This window comes from Schistocerca cancellata, chromosome 2, assembly GCF_023864275.1.
Source record: "Schistocerca cancellata isolate TAMUIC-IGC-003103 chromosome 2, iqSchCanc2.1, whole genome shotgun sequence".
Taxonomy (NCBI): domain Eukaryota; kingdom Metazoa; phylum Arthropoda; class Insecta; order Orthoptera; family Acrididae; genus Schistocerca; species Schistocerca cancellata.
The window spans coordinates 634,833,048-634,852,589 of record NC_064627.1 but is presented as its reverse complement, the minus strand read 5'-3'; the positions used below and the strand labels follow the sequence as shown (position 1 = coordinate 634,852,589).

General features: G+C 45.3%; 1 protein-coding gene across 1 annotated transcript in view; it reads right to left on the bottom strand.

The window, feature by feature from the left end:
- Positions 1 to 548: 548 nt before the first annotated feature.
- Positions 549 to 19,542, bottom strand: part of LOC126157240 (clotting factor G beta subunit-like) — a 45,022-nt gene continuing 26,028 nt past the window's right edge. Inside the window, exons 5-7 of the mRNA XM_049916362.1 lie at positions 15,153 to 15,492; positions 8,666 to 8,791; positions 549 to 746 (exon numbers count right to left, since the gene is read on the bottom strand). Of these exons, the coding sequence (XP_049772319.1) occupies positions 585 to 746; positions 8,666 to 8,791; positions 15,153 to 15,492 (628 nt within the window). The 3' untranslated portion in view covers positions 549 to 584. The remainder of the gene's footprint in view (positions 747 to 8,665; positions 8,792 to 15,152; positions 15,493 to 19,542) is intronic.

Genomic DNA, 19,542 nt, shown 5'->3' with positions numbered 1-19,542 from the left:
ATTAGTTTTTAACGTGAAACAGATATGAAGTTTGAAGTCGCTAAAAGATCTGTAATTCATGTGTGGTATAAATACCTATAGTGACTCTAAGGGTGTCAAAAATATTTTTTTTCATTTTAATTAGGGACGGAGTTTGGTTTTTTTCGTGGAATAGGCTCATTTTTGTGTCCGGGTAAGTTTTCTACTTGAGAACTCACAAGCATTATACTTTACGCAGAGGAAGTGGCAACACAGCGTGTGCCCATAATGCCAGGACTGCTCCCACTAGTGTATTGCTAGAGGTAGCAGACTAGCACGCTAGCTGTCAAATGCCAACTACTTTAAATCGGGCTACAGTGGGCTGGGCGTAAGAGGGAATAAGTGTGCAGAACAATGACGTAATCTACTTCCGAAGAATGGAGACTATTTCGTTAGAAAAGGGGTTCTCTATCGAGCTGATGTGCCTGATTGTCCTTTAAGATGACGCAGAAGAAATGAAGTTCCCCGCGCGACGGTCGTGCCGCCGCAGCAGATTCGCAGCGCAGTCGAGTCCTCGGTGGCGCGGCGCCTGGCAGTGGGTCCCGGCCGGTGGCGAGCGGCGGGGGCTAGGGCTCGCGCACGTGCTCCTGTATCCAGAGGACGTAGTCGGAGAGGCGCGTGTAGAGGCCAGGCAGGCGCGGCCGCGCGCACCCGATGCCCGTCGACACGATGCCCACCACCGTAGTCAGCTCTCCGTCCGCCACCATCAGCGGGCCGCCGCTGTCCGCCTGCAACGCAACGGTCCTCTCACAGCCCTTACCAGCCAGAGAGCCTTCTCGCTCCGTAATGCTGGACACGTGCAACACAAATTCACTACAACATGCATCTCATACTGTTACATACACCACTGGCCATTAAAATTCCAACACCACGAAGATGGCGTGCTACAGACGCGAAATTTAACCGACAGGAAGAAGATGCTGTGATATGCAAATGATTAGCTTTTCAGAGCATTCACACAAGGTTGGCGCCGGTGGCGACACCTACAACGTGCCGACATGAGGAAAGTTTCCAACCTATTTCTCGTACACAAACAGGAGTTAACCGGCGTTGCCTGGTGAAACGTTGTTGTGAATCCTCGTGTAAGGAGGAGAAATGCTTACCATCACGTTTCCGACTTTGATAAAGGTCGGATTGCAGCCTATCGCGATTGCGGTATATCTTATCGCGACATTGCTGCTCGCGTTGGTCGAGATCCAATGACTGTTAGCAGAATATGGAATCGGTGGGTTCAGGAGGGTAATACGGAACGCCTTGCTGGATCCCAACGGCCTCGTATCACTAACAGACGAGATGACAGAAATCTTATCCGCATGGCTGTAACGGATCGTGCAGCCACGTCTCGATACCTGAGTCAACAGATGGGGGCGTTTGCAAGACAACAAACATCTGCACGAACAGTTCGACGACGTTTGCAGCAGCATGGACTATCAGCTCGAAGACCGTGGCTGCGGTTACCCTTGACGCTGCATCACAGACAGGAGCGCCTGCGATAGTGTACTCAACGACGAACCGGGGTGCACGAATGGCAAAACGTCATTTTTTCGGATGAATCCAGTTTATGTTTTCAGCATCATCATGGTCGCATCCGTGTTTGGTGACATCGCGGTGAACGCACATTGGAAGCGTGTATTCGTTATCGCCATACTGGCGTATCACCCGGCGTGATGGTATGGGGTACCATTGGTTACACGTCTCGGTCACCTCTTATTCACATTGACGGCACTTTGAACAGTGGACGTTACATTTCGGGTGTGTTAAGACCCGTGGCTCTACCCTCCATTCGATCCCTGCGAAACCCTACATTTCAGCAGGATAATGCACGACCGCATGTTGCAGGTCCTCTACGGGTCTTTCCGGATACAGAAAATGTTCGACTGCTGCCCTGGCCAGCACATTCTCCAGATCTCTCACCAACTGAAAACGTCTGGTCAATGGTGGTCGAGCAACTGGCTCGTCACAATACGCCAGTCACTACTCTTGATGAACTGTGGTATCGTGTTGAAGTTTCATCGGCAGCTGTACCTGTACACGCCATCAAAACTCTGTTTTACTCAATGCCCAGGCGTATCAAGTCTGTTATTACGGCCAGAGGTGGTTGTTCTGGGTACTGATTTCTCAGGATCTATGCACCCAAACTGCGTAAAAATGTAATGACATGTCAGTTCTAGTATAATATATTTGTCCGATGAATACCCGTCTATCATCTGCATTTCTTCTTGGTATAGCAATTTTAATGGCCAGTAGTGTATTTCTCCGGAAAAAACTGATCTGACGATACCGCTCGTCTGCTTTGACCGTGGACGTCTTCACAATGGTGGGCATGTAGGGTAAGCTTGGGTGAATCGAGACAGTGGCTGAGTAGGGACAATTTTTGAATGTCGATTTACCAGTAGAAATGAACTGACACGACATTGAGGTGACAAAACTCATGGGATAGCGGTATGAACACACAGATGGCGGTGGTATCGCGTGCACGAGGTGTAAAGGGGGCTTTGCGTTGGTGCAACTGTCATTTGTACTCAGGTGATCCACGTGAAACGGTTTCCGACAGGAATTAGCAGACATTGAACACAGTGTGGCAGTTGAAGCTAGACGCATGGAACATACCATATCGAAAGCCGTTAGGGAATTCAGTATGACGAGATCCACAGTGTCGAGTGCGCTGAGAACACCAAATTTCAGGCATTACGTATGACTATGGACTACGGAAGAGAGCAGCTCATTTTGATTACATTTGTCAGTGCTAACCGACCAACAATACTGCGGAAATAACCGCAGAGATCAATGTGAGATGAACGACGAAAGTAACTGCTACGACAGTGTGGCGAAATCTGGTTCTAATGGACTAAGGCAGCAGACGACCGACGCGAGTGCCTTTGCTAACAGCGCGGCATCGCCTGAAGCGCCTCTCCTGGGCTCGTGACTATATCGGTTGCACCCTAGACTACTGGAAAACCGTGGCCTGCTCGGGTGAGTCCCGATTTCGGCTGGTAAGAGGAGGTTCAACGCAGAATCGGAGAGGAAAGGAATATGTGGAAAATACTGAGGAGAGACAAATTGACAGGATATCTCTCAACACATCAGGGAGTGAGTTCCATGGCACCAGAGGGACCTGTAGAGAGCAAAAACTGTAGAGGCAGACAGAGATTGAAGTACATCCAAAAAATAATTGAGGACGTAGGTTGCAAGTGCTCAGAGAGAGAGAGAGAGAGAGAGAGAGAGAGAGGTTTCCGATGTTGCGCAGACCCCGCGAAACCATGGACCCAGGTTGTCAATTAGGATCTGTGCAACCTGGTGATGGCTCCATAGTGATGTGGCCTGTGTTTACAAGCAAAGCACTGAGTCTTCTGGTACAACTGAACCGATTGACTGGAAATGATTATGTTCGGCTGCTTTGACACTATTTGCAGCCATACAACAATGGCGCGTCGTCATCCATAAAAATTCCATGCCACCTTGCCACAAATGTATGCGATTAGTTTGAATGGTTAACAATTCGGGCGAATGATTTGGCCAGCCAGATCGCCCGTTATGAATCCAGTCGAACATTTATGGCACATAATCGAGAGGTCACCTCGTGCACAAAATCCTACACCGGTAACACTTTCGCAATTATGGACGGCTATAGAAGCATGGCTCCGTATTTCTGCAGGGTTGTTTCAGCGACTTGTTGAGTCCATGCCACGCCGAGTTTATGCAATTCACCGGGCTAAAGGAGATCCACCACGTTATTAGGAAATATCCGATAGCTTTTGTCACCTCAGTGTAAGAAGTTGTTGCCATCCCCAGATTATTGTCTGCCATTGATGTATCAGAAAACTGCTTGACAGAGTGTCAGTCTAGTGTCAAGTTCTTAATTTCTCACAACAAATATCAGGTGTTGAAAGTAACACGAACAGAAACTTTTGATGTCCAATATTTTGTTTTTTAAATTTAATATAATTAGTTAACGTTACCCTTATTATGTACTCGTTTGTGCTACATTTTAAACCGAAGATCTGGTACTTCTCCTGTTCATGGAAAATGATTTCAGTGGTACCAAATTCTGTAGACTAAAACACTACTTTTTTGGTGAATAGGGACGACACATCTTGATGATTTATTTTTCACAAATTCTGTAGACTAAAACACTACTTTTTTGGTGAATAGGGACGACACATCTTGATGATTTATTTTTCACTGTTCTCTCGCAAATGGGCAATGATTTAGGTGGGTGGGCTGAAGATGACATGCGCAAAACTATTAGCGCATTCCGCCAAGAGAGGAGCATACGCTGTGCTGAAGAACTATTTGGGGTGCCTCGGTCATGTCTTCACCATCATCTACAAAGTGCTAATGATGTACAGATGAAGAAGAAAGGTGACCAAATTACGTTTACCGTCGAAGAAGAAAAGCAGTTAGAACGGATGCTTAGGTGGTCGGCCCGTAATTTCGGAGTGGATTCTAACGTGGTAACGAAAGCGAAACAACATGAAATGACAGGAATTAATTGGCTTATTGCTTTGCGTTAATTATAGCCCTCAAATAACATTCAGGAAGGCTGAAGGCCTCTCTTCATATCGTTGCAATGGCCTTAGTAATCGTGATGTTGAAGGATAAAACTATGGAAGTACTTAACTTGTTTGGTAAGCCACAACTGTATAATTGTGATGAATCAGCCTGTCAAGTGAATAATAAACCAAACGAGAAAATTTTTGCAGCGAATGATTCGAAAGTTCTTTTCTCTCTGAGAGAGGGATGAACTTGTTAGCATTCTTGCTTGCACATATCAACAAAATTGGGACTCTCGATTCAATGCCAAGGAAGGATAAAGGGATGGTACCGTGAAAAGTGTGTAGGGGCTAAGGGAAGGGAGAAGTTTGTGCTAGATGTGTATTTAAAAATGACATTCAGAGCTACGGAATTTGTCATGAGACAAACAACATACTTCATTAATAAATATATACAGTATGTGTCAGTTAAAAGAAGAAGAAACGTTATTTTAACACTGTCCTGATTCACCTAAGCAACTGCCCCGCGTCATTCTCACTGTGAATGGTAAATAGGGACATGTGGTACCTAACCGTTATCTTTAATACATTATCTGTGTAATAAATTACAAAAGCAATGTGTCCTGTTAGGCTAATTTGTTCCTTAAATATTGTAGTAAAGAATGAACTAGAAACTTTACATTTTCTACTGACAGTAAAACCACTACTTCAAATATTCATTTTTTTTTCGCAGTTCATCCGAGCTTGTCGTATGATTACGACAGATTTACTGTAACCCAGTACGCATCATAAGAAAGCTTACAAGCACTCCGGAGAAAAAATTAGTCACTCCTAGGAGACATAATGCTAATATCGTGTAAAGCTGCCTCTAGACTTGATGATGTCTTCACATCGAAGAGGAAAATAGTCCCCAACTTTCTCTAGGTATGCTGTGTCAGTGTTCGATAACACTTCGCCAACTGACGATTATTCACCTTTCAACCTAACGTAGACCTCGAGCCACATTACATGTCATTAATATATTGCATCTAAGATTTCGTATTCACATTCATTGGTTTCGCCAACACACAGCCAATCTAAAATAACATCCGGCCACTGTATAAATCGGTCTGTCACTGAAACCTACATTTCAAAAACTAATACAAGTACGGAAGAAATATTGTCAGTGTTGTTCACTTTCTGAAGCAAATCTGTGACGATTAGAACCCACAGAGCAATTAAAATGCGGGGGTATTGATTGCTGTGTTTCACCGCTATCCCAAATAGTCACAGACATTTTCTGTGGCCCTATGGTTTAACGGACCTGTCAAGATACGATAATGCTTGAGCGTTCGTCCAACCCTGGTGAATACACTCCTGGAAATGGAAAAAAGAACACATTGACACCGGTGTGTCAGACCCACCATACTTGCTCCGGACACTGCGAGAGGGCTGTACAAGCAATGATCACACGCACGGCACAGCGGACACACCAGGAACCGCGGTGTTGGCCGTCGAATGGCGCTAGCTGCGCAGCATTTGTGCACCGCCGCCGTCAGTGTCAGCCAGTTTGCCGTGGCATACGGAGCTCCATCGCAGTCTTTAACACTGGTAGCATGCCGCGACAGCGTGGACGTGAACCGTATGTGCAGTTGACGGACTTTGAGCGAGGGCGTATAGTGGGCATGCGGGAGGCCGGGTGGACGTACCGCCGAATTGCTCAACACGTGGGGCGTGAGGTCTCCACAGTACATCGATGTTGTCGCCAGTGGTCGGCGGAAGGTGCACGTGCCCGTCGACCTGGGACCGGACCGCAGCGACGCACGGATGCACGCCAAGACCGTAGGATCCTACGCAGTGCCGTAGGGGACCGCACCGCCACTTCCCAGCAAATTAGGGACACTGTTGCTCCTGGGGTATCGGCGAGGACCATTCGCAACCGTCTCCATGAAGCTGGGCTACGGTCCCGCACACCGTTAGGCCGTCTTCCGCTCACGCCCCAACATCGTGCAGCCCGCCTCCAGTGGTGTCGCGACAGGCGTGAATGGAGGGACGAATGGAGACGTGTCGTCTTCAGCGATGAGAGTCGCTTCTGCCTTGGTGCCAATGATGGTCGTGTGCGTGTTTGGCGCCGTGCAGGTGAGCGCCACAATCAGGACTGCATACGACCGAGGCACACAGGGCCAACACCCGGCATCATGGTGTGGGAAGCGATCTCCTACACTGGCCGTACACCACTGGTGATCGTCGAGGGGACACTGAATAGTGCACGGTACATCCAAACCGTCATCGAACCCATCGTTCTACCATTCCTAGACCGGCAAGGGAACTTGCTGTTCCAACAGGACAATGCACGTCCGCATGTATCCCGTGCCACCCAACGTGCTCTAGAAGGTGTAAGTCAACTACCCTGGCCAGCAAGATCTCCGGATCTGTCCCCCATTGAGCATGTTTGGGACTGGATGAAGCGTCGTCTCACGCGGTCTGCACGTCCAGCACAAACGCTGGTCCAACTGAGGCGCCAGGTGGAAATGGCATGGCAAGCCGTTCCACAGGACTACATCCAGCATCTCTACGATCGTCTCCATGGGAGAATAGCAGCCTGCATTGCTGCGAAAGGTGGATATACACTGTACTAGTGCCGACATTGTGCATGCTCTGTTGCCTGTGTCTATGTGCCTGTGGTTCTGTCAGTGTGATCATGTGATGTATCTGACCCCAGGAATGTGTCAATAAAGTTTCCCCTTCCTGGGACAATGAATTCACGGTGTTCTTATTTCAATTTCCAGGAGTGTAGTTGTCATCTTGGTAAAAGGGAGTGTCCACAGCATATGGAGATGTAGAAGAAACGGCAGCAATTGGCTACCAAAAATAATTAAATAAACACTCTGTTTCATGTTCATGGTAACTTGATTGCGGTGGACACAAATCATCGTACGGAAAGCACCACCAAAACATTACAGAACCACCTTCGGCCTAAGCTACACCCAGCAACCGGGTTAAACACCCAACTGGGCCGTTTCTGCACTCGACACCTTGCGTAATTTGAAGAGAGACAAAATCGTGATTCGTCGGAGCCCACTACACGCCTACAGTCAGTTAATGCCCAGTTTCTCTGTTGCTTGGCCCACTGAAGGCGCGCAGCATTAGGTGTCACTGCGAGGCTTTTGGGAGATGCCTTACTCAAAATTACGATTGCTCGGAATTCCGTTCGCAATGTTCCCTCCGAGGCTGATTGAGATGACTTGCATTCACTAAAAGCAGTAACTCCTGTCAGGTTATTATTGACTAGAGGTGACTTTCCTGTCGACTGGGAAAAGCTGCATTTGCTATGCAAGCTCTGTTTATTTCTGAATAAGAGAGTCTCTGTTTCAGAATTTGTTGATGACGCCCAGAATGCTTGAATACACAGAGTGTCTAGTTCCGTTAGGATAGCTAGTGTAACGTTCCAAACTGCATTGCTATCTCGTGGCGAGTTGTGGCGTTACGATCTTTGAAGTTTCAAAACCAACTGTGTAGAAAGTCAAAACATTGATTCGACCCGAATACCGAGATGCAGGTTCCTGCTTGCTCCTCCGTGACGACACCTCAGCTACAAATCGAAGGCTGTGCGTGCGTTTTGGCCAGAAATGGATCACAGTCCTGGATCACCCATTGTCTTCGCCGGATTTGATCCCATGCGACTTCTGGTTGTTCCCCAAATTGAAGTTGGCAACGAAATGACATCGCTATCGCAATTAAGAACATCCCAGAAAATTGCACCGCACAACTAAATGCAACTCCAAAGAAGGACTGCAGTGACTGTTTCAAAACACTTTTAAAGCGATTTCAACTGTGTTTTGATTCAGTAGGAGACTATTTTGAGTAAATACAGTGATTTTTTGAACATAATCCATGACTTATTTCTCACAGCCACGGTCCTAACGTAATACATAGTGTATTTTTAACTTTGTAAGAGTAACAGTCGTTTTTAGATCGTGTTTTAGCTCTCTTCTAAGTAGCTATTGCACTATCCGTTAATTTCTCCTCAGTTACGGCTTCATATTGGTTGAGGTAGGCCTTACCGAGCCTAGAATATATCGTTAAGTAATAATACATAATACTTTTTTTTTTTACTGTAGGACATTGGTTTGTGCTGTAGACCGCACGCACCAGGATACCACGAACACACTCACCCAGCAGGAGTCTTTGCCTCCGACTTCAAAGCCAGCACAGATCTGCGAGTCCAGTATTTTGGTCTTCTTGCCTTGAGATTTGTACCAATCACGGCACTGCTCGTTGTCCACTACTTGCACATTCACCTGAAATGGAAATTTTGTCATTCTCCAGACGATAAATGATGAAAGAGATGGACATGCTAACGATTTGTTACGCCCCATTCGAGAAATAAACTACTTTTTTTGCTGTATGTAGACAAGATTTTACCAAGCACATTTACTTGTGAAGAAGTTGTTAAATGTCATAAAAATAGCACAGTCTGGCAATGAATTCCGAAAACGCTAGCTGTCGAAATGTACAACAGTTTTGAGGGAATGTTAAATCTTTAAAAGTATTGAGTACAATATGAGTCCCTCAGTCCCAGAATTGAAAGTTGTACGTAGTATTTTGAGTCTCTCTTATTCTGATCTTGTTTTTAAAATTCCAAATGAAAAATGTAAATGCTGTAATAATTTTAAAGTTTATATATTGCTCCTAATGCGAAGCTTTAAGTACTGGGTGTTAAAAAGGTGTTCTGTATTTTGAGAGGTGGTAGTACGGAACAATACAAGACAAAAATGTCCATAAAACCTGGGTCAACATCCATACTTTAAGAGCTTTGAGTACTTAGTCATCTTCACTACCATGAAACATCTCGTCTAATGCAATCTCTTTGCTGTTACCAACGACCTGAAGGATGCAGTAAACAAATGAATGAACATTGTTCTCTTTCTGTGAAACAGCAGATCTTATAATGTGTCTGTTTACTATTATATGCTACCTGAACTTGTGAGCCTTCGCTAAAGGAGGTGGTCAGTACAGTGTCCATAAGAAGACACTTTTCGGTACAGTGTCCATAAGAAGATATGCTTCTGCCCCATGTCTTAGGGAATCACGCCCTCCTGGAAAATTCCGAAAGTGACCACCTTCATCTCTTGGCACTTTTGGGCCTTGGCCAACAAGTTGCTGAAGGCTGATCGAAGGTGGGCCACTGAAATTGCTGCAGTATCGTCCGAAATGTCCTGCTGAAGTTCTTGAAGACTATGAGGGTTGTTGCGATACACGTTAGACTTGACGGCTCCCCACACAAAGTAATCGCACACTGACAGATCAGGTGACCTGGATGGCCAGGGCAGCGACCAAACTGACCTCTGCTGACAACTCTGTCAGGCGTGAAGACTGTGAAAATGTGCCCCAAGGTTCGGCCGACTGTATGGGCAGTTGCTCCATCCTACTGGGGTGTGGTTAAGTGCATATATTCACGTACAATCGTATCCACTCTGCCAGGGTACTTATGTGTCTCACCCCGTACATATTAATGGGGCTTGCATACACCAAAGGTTACAAGTGTCCCCACAATCAAAAATCCAAATGATTAACGTTGGGGGTACGAGCTGGCCGACGTGCGAGACGTACCGACAAATCCATTGCCCGTTTCACATTTCACAAACTTATCAGAACACAAACCGGTTCCATTACAACTAACGTATGCGCTGCATTTACCCAGAATCGTGAATACGGCTTACGTATTAATGCTAAAGGATGTTTACTGCTTGCTGTATCCACGGACAATAGCAGAGGAATGTGTCAGTGTCTGTTTGCTGCATTCTGTAGGTCGTTCGTCACAGTAACGAGCTAGAAGAGATGTATTTCACAGTAGCGAATATGAACAAATGGTAATAGCTGTTACGATATGCATTTTGGTGCCCATGTTTTCTGGACATTTATGTCTTGTTTTGGTCTATGCTACCACATCTAAAATTAGGGAATTCGTTTTTAACACACAACATACCAGCAAGTAACGATAATGGAATGTATTATTAGGCAGGTTCACTGCAATACCAATAATTTTAGACCTAGGAATAGTAGTGGAACTCAAAGGAAACTATGGTGAAAAATGCTTTAATCACTACCAAACAATATCATATAATGCCCTTTGTTTCGGCGAACAACGAGAACATGAGACAATTGAAGCATTCTACATAAGGTACGCAAATAAATATTAACTGCTTAGCTGGGTGGCCTGTCATCTTTCTAACTACAACATTTCTCAGTAACTGCTTACATGGCGTGCCAACAGTGCTGCATGAATGGAGCGCCAAGGATGTCAGAAATGACCACAAGTAGCTACTTAATTACTGTGGATGGTGTCATTAGATATTAAATCTACTGAACTTTCTTGATTTCAGAAGTAACCTCATGACTAAAACTGTTAGAGGAATTTCAACATATTACCAAGTCCCGAACTAGAAGAAACATAAGGCAGCAGTTAAGTGCTTAATAGGGTCAAGAGCGTAGATTTAGACTACAGGAAAAGAAGAAAGTGAATGGAGGTGGAATAATATCAAAAACTTTTTCAACAACCATCTTGCTTTGAACTTGTGTTAAATGGGTGAACCAGTCTTGACATCACCAGCACTGAATAGGATAACACAAGAATTTGGATCATTTGAGAGCCCAATCGAAGTGGTCCCACGGATTCTCGACTGGCTTTAAATCCGCGGTGTTTGGTGGTCAGAAAAGTACGGTAAACATATCCTGGCGCTCTTCGAACCACGCACGTACACTGCGAGCTGCCGTCATTCTGCACAAAAACAAACTACATAGCGGATGGGCACGGTCCCAAGGATAGATGCATACTTTTCTTGATCCATTGTGTCTTCAACAAAGACGAGATCACCAAGGGAATGTAACAAAAACATTGTCGAGACCATAACGCTCCCTTCTCGGGCCTGGACCCTTCCGAGGATTGTTACAGGGTGTTTCTTTTCACAAGTTTCATGCCGTACACGTCAAAGGCCACCTGTCCGATGGACCATAAAACGTGATTCACCTGGAAAGGCGCCCTGTCGCCATCGCCACTCAGTGGACGTCCAGCTGCGGCACTGGCGTGCAGTTTCCAACCTTAGTCTCGGATATCAGCAGTCAGAATGGGTGATTGAAGCAGGCGCTCGGTGTAGATGCCTGTAACCAGTTCGCTGCCTGTAACCGTTCGCTGAACGGCCATTGAGGAGACACTGTTGGTAGCCCCCTGGTTCAACTGGGCAGTCAGTTGCTCAACAGCTGCACGTCTATTCGTCCGTACGGATCTCCGCAGCAGTCATTCGCCCCAGCATCTATGACCCTTGGTGTCTCACATTTGGCTCGGCGCCGGTTTTGGAGTGGGTCATGTTGCCATACATGGCATAGTTTAGCCACGGCAGCACGCGAACAGTTGAGTTCGGAAATGCTTCCACTCCCGGCCCAAAAGCCAATGATCACGCCCTTCCCGACGTGAGATACCGGCTGATCAAAAAGTCAATATAAATTTGAAAACTGAATAAATAATGGTATAATGTAGATAGAGAGGTACAAATTGACACACATGCTTGAAATGACGTGGGGTTTTATTAGAACCAAAAAAAAATACAAAAGTTCAAAAGCTGTCCGACAGATGGCGCTTCATCTGACCAGAATAGCAATAATTAGCATAACAAAGTAAGACAAAACAAAGATGATGTTTTTTACAGGAAATGCTCAATATGTCCACCATCATTCCTCAACAATAGCTGTAGTCGAGGAATAATGTTGTGAACAGCACTGTAAATCATGTCCGGAGTTATGGCGAGGCATTGGCGTCGGATGTTGTCTTTCAGCATCTCTAGAGATGTCGGTCGATCACAATACACTTGCGACTTCAAGTAACCCCAAAGCCAATAATCGCACGGACTGAGGTCTGGGGACCTGGGAGGCCAAGCATGGCGAAAGTGGCGGCTGAGCACACGATCATCACCAAACGACGCGCGCAAGAGATCTTTCTCGCGTCTAGCAATATGGGGTGGAGCGCCATCCTCCATAAACATCGTACGTTCCAGCAGGTGTTTATCAGCCAGGCTGGGGATGATGCGATTCTGTAACATATCGGCGTACCTCTCACCCGTCACGGTAGCAGTTACGAAACCAGAATCACGCATTTCCTCGAAGAAAAATAGGCCCGATAAGGATAGATGTGGTAAATCCAACCCACACCGTGACTTTCTCGTCGTGCAATGGAGTTTCCACGACAGTTCTAGGATTTTGGGTAGCCCAAATTCTGCAGTTGTGGGCGTTGACAGACCCTCGGTGCGTGAAATGAGTTTCGTCTGTCCACAACACGTTACTCAACCAATCGTCATCTTCCGCCATCTTTTGAAACGCCCACACCGCAAATGCCCTCCGCTTCACTATATCACCAGGTAACAGTTCATGATGCTGATGGATTTTGTACGGATAGCATCGGAGGGTACGCCTAAGTGCCAATCAACCAGTAGTGTATGGAATGCCGGTGCGACGTGCGACTGCAGGGACGCTGACTTCCCCGTGCATACGGACCCGCTACAGTCTCCATTTCTTCCTGAACTGTCTCAGCAGCATTACGCCTTGTGCTCGGTCGCCCACTACGGGGTATATCGTCTAAACAACCCGTGGCTTCGAACTTCGAAATTATTCCCGTCACAGCTGCATTTGTCAACGGACCTGTACCCGTTCGAATCCCCTTCCTATGGCGATAGGATCGTAACGCTGAACTACCACATTCCCCATTCTGACAATACAGCTTCACTAAAAGCGCCTTTTCAGGTAACGTCAACATGCTGCGACTGCTGGCGCATCTGATTCTCTCTCTCCGTTTATACACGATTGTCATGCGCAGTCACTGACGTTTTGCTGTCCAGCGCCATCTGTCGGACATTTTGTGAACTTTTTTTGGTTCTAATGAAACCCCATGTCATTCCAAGCATGTGTGTCAATTTTTACCTCTCTATCTACATTATTCCTTGGTTTATTAAGTTTTCAAATTTATACTGACTTTTTAATGACCCGGTAAATCGCTTCGTTTCCTCGTTACAACGACTGCACTGTTTTCGGTGTCCTCCAGACACGCTTTATATACCCTCCGCTGCTAATGCTGCCACCTGCCGTCTGTGAATGGTTATTGCAAGTTGAAGTCGATTTATCGTAGATCGCTGGAAGAACGTAAAGTACCTAGCGACTGGAAGAAAGCGCAGGTCGTTCCCATTTTCAAGAAGGGTCATAAATCAGATGCGAATAATTATAGGCCTATTTCGCTTACGTCAATCTGTTGTAGAATAATGGAACATGTTTTGTGTTCTCGTATTATGACGTTCTTAGATAATACAAACTCCTTCATCATAACCAACATGGATTCCGCAAACAGAGATCATGTGAAACTCAGCTCGCCCTATTTGCCCAAGAAATTCACAGTGCCGTAGACACTGGCGAGCAGATTGATGCCGTATTCCTGGACTTCAGGAAGGCATTTGATACGGTTCCGCACTTACGTTTAGTGAAAAAAATACGAGCTTACGGAATATCGGACCAGGTTTGTGATTGGATTCAGGATTTCCTAGAAGAAAGAACACAACATGTCATTCTTAACGGTTCAAAATCTGCAGATGTAGAGGTAATTTCGGGAGTACCGCAAGGAAGCGTGATAGGACCTTTATTGTTTACAATATACATAAATGACTTAGTTGACAACATCGGTAGCTCCGTGAGGCTATTTGCAGATGACACGGTTGTCTACAAGAAAGTAGCAACATCAGAAGACTCGTACGTACTCCAGGAAGACCTGCAGAGGATTAATGCATGGTGCGACAGCTGGCAGCTTTCCCTAAACGTAGATAAATGTAATATAATGCGCATACATAGGGGCAGAAATCCATTCCAGTACGATTATGCCATAGGTGGTAAATCATTGGAAGCGGTAACGACCGTAAAATACTTAGGAGTTACTATCCGGAGCGATCTGAAGTGGAATGATCACATAAAACAAATAGTGGGAAAAGCAGGCGCCAGGTTGAGATTCATAGGAAGAATTCTAAGAAAATGTGACTCATCGACGAAAGAAGTAGCTTACAAAACGCTTGTTCGTCCGATTCTTGAGTATTGCTCATCAGTATGGGACCCTTACCAGGTTGGATTAATAGAAGAGATAGACATGATCCAGCGAAAAGCAGCGCGATTCGTCATGGGGACATTTAGTCAGCGCGAGAGCGTTACGGAGATGCTGAACAAGCTCCAGTGGCGGACACTTCAAGAAAGGCGTTACGCAATACGGAGAGGTTTATTATCGAAATTACGAGAGAGCACATTCCGGGAAGAGATGGGCAACATATTACTACCGCCCACATATATCTCGCGTAATGATCACAACGAAAAGATCCGAGAAATTAGAGCAAATACGGAGACTTACAAGCAGTCGTTCTTCCCACGCACAATTCGTGAATGGAACAGGGAAGGGGGGATCAGATAGTGGTACAATAAGTACCCTCCGCCACACACCGTAAGGTGGCTCGCGGAGTATAGATGTAGATGTAGATGTAGATAGGAGGTGGTCACATCAATGTGAGAGGACCGAGTAAACAAATAATAAATAAGTGATGTAATAGGTATAGTGATGAAAGGTATAGTGAGGGAAGTGCTGACCTTCTGCAGGACGTCTGCGCGCACGCCCTGGTTCTCCTGCATCCAGCCCCAGCCGGCGGCCGTGGCCTCGCGGCCCGAGAAGCTGGAGGAGCCTGGCGAGCCGGAGGGCGCCGGCAGGCAGGCGGGCCACGCAGAGTCGGGCCGCCAGCGCACCTCCGCGGCGAGCCGCAGCAGCGCCACGTCGTGCGCGAACTTGCGGCAGCGGTAGCCGGGGTGCACCAGCAGCCGCTCCACCGCCAGCGCCGGGCCGCCGCTGCCGCCGCCGCCGCGGTGCGCCGCAGACAGGTCGTGCGCGCCCACGGAGACGCGCACCTGCGAGATGGGCAGCTCCACGCTGCCGCTACACCACAAGCGCACCTCGTTAGCACTCCCTGTCGTCACCGCACGGCGCACATACGGGTAGATTGCCCTAAAAGCTGGCCCAGAGTCCACTTTCCAAATGCGAGTAATTCCCAGAATGCGTAGCTTCCTGCAGTAGTCTGATTGATGGATATTGCTAAGGCAGCGTGTTATTTGCTTATTGAGCACCGATTCGTGGTAGAACTAGTCTGTATTTACCTCTGGCTTACAGTGCATCTGAAGCTCTTCTGCTGGCTTGAAATCACTCTGCGTTCGTGAATGTGTTAAAGGGTGATTTTGCTTTTAAGAGTGGTAAAAAGAAATGTGGATTCCGAAGATCCGGATGATGATGATGATGTCCCATACTTCGAGGAGCGTAGGGAACGATGCGGGAGACCCGCAACGCCTACTAGGCAAGGTCGTAGCAGAGGTGGTTTTCCATTGCCTTCCTCCGACCGTAATGGGAAAAGATGCGGGCATGTACCGTTATTTGTAATTATTTTCATTCATCTTATTTACTACTTTTATTAGTAATCTTTTTCTTTGTTATAGCTGACGGTGTTTCCCTGCATATTTGTTAATACAGTGTGATAGAAAAAACATTCCTCTACTGGAAATTTAAAGAAGTAGCCACTGAAAACCGCAGTATGATTTTGTACGACTGTTTTACATTAATGACCTGTCAGCTATGAACAGTGTCATCCTCAAAAATAATTATGAAAGCAGTTTGTTTTCATCATAGGTCCTTCGACAGTCAAAATTATCACAAGAAACGCCTTTATGACCTTTTGAAAAGATGTTCGGAAAAAGAGTTTGTAAAAAGATTGGACTTTGTGGAATAATACATATCGCCAGATCCTACCGCCCCTGATGAAGAAAATAAAGGTTTTAAAAATAAACTGTTTTACATAAAGTCACAACTAAAAAACGATGCTCTGCTTCACACAAAATTGAAAGTTCCTTCCAAAAAAAAAAAAACTATACTTAGCTGCGAACTAGGCACTCCAGAGGGTTCCAAAGTAGTTAAAGATGTTACTTCGTGTCCTACACGAGATGCACCGCAGACAAGGAAACAATACTAAATAATCCGAAAAGCTGATAAGAAGGTCTGTCCGTGTTATTCTTCAAGAGACTAAAAAGCGGCGTTGCCGAGTCACTGTATCCTATCAGGTGACTGCCAAATAGGCGCAGAAAATAGTTCAAATGGCTCTGAGGGACTTCACATCTGAGGTCATCAGTCCCCTAGACTTAGAACTACTTAAACCCATCTAACCTAAGGACATCACACACATCCATGCACGAGGCAGGATTTGAACCTGCAACCGTAGCAGCAGCGCGGTTCCGGACTCAAGCACCTAGAACCGCTCGGCCACAGCGGCCGGCCTAAGGCTCAGATTCAGCTTTATGCCTTACTTAATCAAACATGTGAACGAATAATATTATATTTGGAAAAGGTTTGAAATGATATTCCAAACGATGACATAAATGCATTAGAACTTATCTGCAAATGGGGTGTGGGTTCACAGCTAATTCACTTTAAACAAAAATTTGGAAACAACCATGAATCTGATGCGAATATGATTGAGTCATCTTTCGTGAATCTCCTACTAATCAGTCGCACGAATAAATATCTAATTGTTTGGAAAAATCCTACACCATCATCTCCTCACTATTGCAGACCAATAACAATTAGATGTGTTCATGAAACAGCTGATGTTACTAATGAAGAAATTAGTTTTATCAACAGACAAATTGAAACATTACAAGAAATAAAAATTTCAAGGATGGAGGGTCATTTAACCATAAAAACACATTGCTGAGGACTACGGTCGATGCAAGGGTGCGCAGTGCAACAGACACAGCGTCGACAATGAGATGCTACATTTGCGGGGCCACCTCAGAAGACTTCAGTGGCTTGCCAAAAACCCATGCCCGAGTTAGATTTTTCAAATGTTTTGTTGCATTTGACAAATCCGTTCAGAAGACGAAAAGAAGCTTATTCAAGAGACGAAAAACTCACACAAGAAATATTCAGAAATCCATTGCGATTAATTATTGTAGATGTTCCCCAGCAAGGCTATGGAAACAGCAATGATAGAAATACCAGCAGAAGACTTTTTTCAGACCCTGAAACATCCGCAGAAATAACAGGTGTGGATCTGCAACCTATCTATTGATTTTGGGTGATCCTAGAAGCTATTCCCATAGGACATAAGATAGACGTGAACAAATGTTCTGCTTATATGCTGAAATAGCAATACTATGTGTTGATTTATATCCATGACATTCTACGTCTCCCACTGTACACAAGATTTTGGTGCACATTCCTACTGTCAATGAACTTACCCATAGGCAGTTTATCAGAAGAAGTGTCAGACGCCTGCAACAAGCACATTCATCCGTATACGTTTGCTAGGAAATTCTCATGAGAGGAATGCACTCTGGGTATAATAAATAGACTCCTACTAACATCTGATCTATTAATAACAGGAATGAGACCGGAGACAAAGAAAACCAGGAATATCTTCTGAAAAGAAACATTATATTTACTGAAACTTCCTGGCAGATTAAAACTGTGTGCCGGACCGAGACTCGAACTCGGGAGTTCGAGTCTCGGTCCGGCTCACAGTTTTAATCCGCCAGGAAGTTTCATATCAGCGCACACTCCACTGCAGAGTGAAAATTTCATTCATTATATTTACTGTTCCCAAGCGAAGGATGGATAGGCAGGCTGAAAATTATAATGAAGGGGAGTCCCCAATAGAAACAAAGTAGTCAGACGAACAAGACCGGGAGGCACCACCTGATTAATACGTAATGTTGTAGCTAAGGAATAAAGAATCTAATAAAAATACTACAATTTTGTATGATTTCATGTTATGAAGTATGTAAATACATTATTATCCTACAAATATGTTCTCAAGGATCTGATAGTACAGAAAATATCAAACACTAATTTTGGCCAACTTTTTGCATGAACTACCCCCATGTGCGACGTCCTTACATTTCAATATAAGCAACACAATGATCATTGTAGTTGTAGTAATAGTAGTGGTAGTAGTAGTAGTAGTTGTTGTTGTTACAGTGTTCAGTCCGAAGGCGTTTCATACAGCTCTACATGCTACTGCAAACCTCCAAATCTCTGCATAACAACCTACATCCATTTGAACCTGCGAGCTGAACCAAGACATGCTCCACCTCTGCTACTTTTAATCCCGCTCCTTGCCCTCCACACACAATTTCCTCCATTACCAAATTAACTACTCCTTGATACCTCAGAATCGGTTCAATCAGCCTACTATTTCCTTTAGTTGATTTGTTTCATAGCCCTCTTTTACCTCTGTAAGTTAGACGCACCGTGAAGCCAACCCCAAGCCGCAAGACCAACTCATCAGTAGAGCTTATTCTGGCTCCGTACACGCTTCTATGCTTTCTAAGGCGTTATAGACATGCCAGCTGCACAGTACCTATCTGTCTAAGGTAAGACATATGAATCTGGTGTTTTAATTAGTTTGCTTAATTATACGCTAGTTAGAAATTTAAATAGGTTTATCCGGCTTCCTGTCTCTTACAACTGCTCCTCGGTCCCAACCAGTTTAAACATGGACTACAGCTTTGGTGTGCTATCTGTTTATATCTTGACGATGAACGGTGGAACTTGGCTCTAAGCAATCACTTTGCCGTGCCATGACTGCTTAAAAAACCTGTGAGTACTCAGCTCTCACTGATACATAGTGCTTTACGGCAGTACACGTCTATTTTTCAAGGCACTCCAATCCTGTAATGTTTCAATTTCTCGTACAGATCGCCTGAAGATGCATCTCTATTGATGCCAAACCTGTAGAAACTTTTATTAAAAAGTATTTTAACAGCCACTGCATAGGATTTTCTTCACCACCTTTTACCCCCCAGTTGGATTCTGTTCCTTTCATTAGTTACTTTAACTACCCGTCTCATCTTCTGTCACGCCACAGGGCTTCTATTTTCCTTTTGTCTGTACTGTTCACCATCCCCGTTGCCCTTCCACATAAGGTTGCATTTCAGACAAGTA